At 27.7% G+C, this 2,130-nt stretch overlaps 1 protein-coding gene across 5 annotated transcripts in view; it reads left to right on the plus strand.

The window, feature by feature from the left end:
• LOC106688102 (CUGBP Elav-like family member 4) overlaps nt 1-1,680 on the plus strand; it is a gene marked incomplete at its 5' end in the record, with an annotated part of 20,654 nt that extends 18,974 nt beyond the window's left edge. For all 5 annotated transcript variants that reach the window (XM_067045069.1, XM_067045070.1, XM_067045071.1 and 2 more), the window contains 1 exon segment: nt 1,541-1,680. In XM_067045069.1, coding sequence (XP_066901170.1) covers nt 1,541-1,668 — 128 coding nt within the window.
• Between the last annotated feature and the right edge of the window lie 450 nt (nt 1,681-2,130).

Genomic DNA, 2,130 nt, shown 5'->3' on the forward strand with positions numbered 1-2,130 from the left:
TATATACCAAATGGAAACAAACATCCTTAAATTAGATACAATATAGATAAATAGTATTGTAATGTCATAAAAGAATTTTATGATAAAGTTTTAAAATTAGAAAATTGGTATCTGTGTTTTAATTGTAGGATTGAGTTTTCGAACTAGGCTGCTTGATAGTTGTATAAAAACTTGTTTTTAATTTTTTCATTCCTGTGGGACAATATTTTTTTTTATTAATCATTGTTCAAATAGTGGAATTCTGTCAATCATTAGGAAAATAAAGCGTTATTAATTTAATTAAATTTGGTTAAATCCTCGCTGTTTTTTGTAATTTCTGGTAACTATTTGATCATTGTTTCTAACTTTTGGTTTCTGCTTAAACTTACATCATTAGATTAGTATTCTCCGAATGCCATTTATGTCCGCTATTCTTCTGTTTTGGTGCTATATTTGCTATATTCAACTCTTAGTATAAACGTGCCCTTTTCCTCGAATATATATATATTATCCCTGACCCTGTTCTAAAAATTTGTATTGCATTTTCTCTCTCTAAAAGTTGTGATTAAGTGAATAAACTACCATATTATTGACATAAACTTTAATACAGTCTCCCACCATGTTATTAGAAATGCAAATAAACTGATATGTGACTTAACTCTTTGACCATGAGGGCTCCCGTTGAAATACCACGATTTTTTAAAAATTTAAATAAGCATTATATAAAATATGAAATCATTTATTTGGCTAAATAAAGTTTAAATATCGGTTTTTTAATCGTGATGACTATTGCCATCATCATAGTGATGACTATGCCACTGAATCTATGTATACAATTAGGTGATATATGAATGATTTGATATTTTTTTTTAACTAAATAAATGATTAAGGACTTTAGATTACCACATTTTGTATAAAACATTTAGACAATGTGAAATAATCCAAAACATTGTAAAAAAAAAAAATTTTTTTTTAATAAAATACCTATTGAACATATAAAAAAAGTGAATAAATTTATAAACTTAAAAAATTAAATTTGATAATAAAAAAAAGTAATAGATGTGTAAAAAGGCAGCAGAAGCAAGAATGATGGTAGCTAGTGGGAGCTAGAGCAGTACTAAACAGGGTTCAGGACAATCCAAGGTGAAAGGAAGGTACTAGAGCTCTCCTGACTACTCAGAATGCAAGCTAGAAAAGTGACTTCTCTTCACGATTGCTTACTGTTGTTAATGTGCTCTTAAGCCACCTAGACTTAACAATAAAGTGTCATAACCTATGGTCAAAGTGTTCAAAGCTCGGTGTTTTGTTGAACTCAAATTTTTCTAAATTGAATATGAATACAAGTCAATTCAGAATGTAAGTCAAACCCTTATCTTAAAGCAGAAAATAACTTTGACATATAGGTAGGCAAATAATTATGTAGAAAAATAAATACTAATTTTAATTTAAAGTTAAACTAAAATAGTCTATAATTATTAGCAAGCACCAATGCTTTACCAAACAATTTATGTTACCTGTAGAATAAATATAAATATGTGTCTTATTGACTGTAAATCAACAGGCTTTGTCTCATTTGACAACCCCGCAAGCGCACAAGCCGCCATTCAAGCAATGAATGGTTTTCAAATTGGAATGAAGAGATTAAAAGTACAACTGAAAAGGCCCAAGGATGCTAACCGTCCTTATTAATCCGTGCACATAAGAAGAGTAAGTATTTTGCTTATTTATTTCAATAATGTATGACACAAACTTTTTTTTTTCTTGAACATTTTCTTCTACAAACCATCCCAATATAGTCATTATAATAGCTATGATCAACAAATATATTTAAGGTTCAAATATTTATTTCAAAAATTGCATTTATTAAAATGTTTTAGAACTTTTAGATATTATGAAAATATCATATTACCCGTACAAGAGAGAAAAGTCCAAATATACAATTTTTTATTCACCTATTATATGCAGAAATAATTATTATATACTACAGAACTTATGAACCAATGGTTGAATCTGGAAATAATATCTTACTTATTAACTTTAATTTTAAATTAAAAAACTAATTCATTCTCAAATAAAGCTAATAGCTAATAAATCTAGTAGGAAGTAAAACATAGCAACTGACAAAAATGGCCATCAATGCAGTCTGTTTCT

The sequence above is a fragment of the Halyomorpha halys genome, unplaced genomic scaffold, assembly GCF_000696795.3.
Source record: "Halyomorpha halys isolate HHAL.00 unplaced genomic scaffold, Hhal_1.1 Scaffold1052.1, whole genome shotgun sequence".
NCBI lineage: Eukaryota > Metazoa > Arthropoda > Insecta > Hemiptera > Pentatomidae > Halyomorpha > Halyomorpha halys.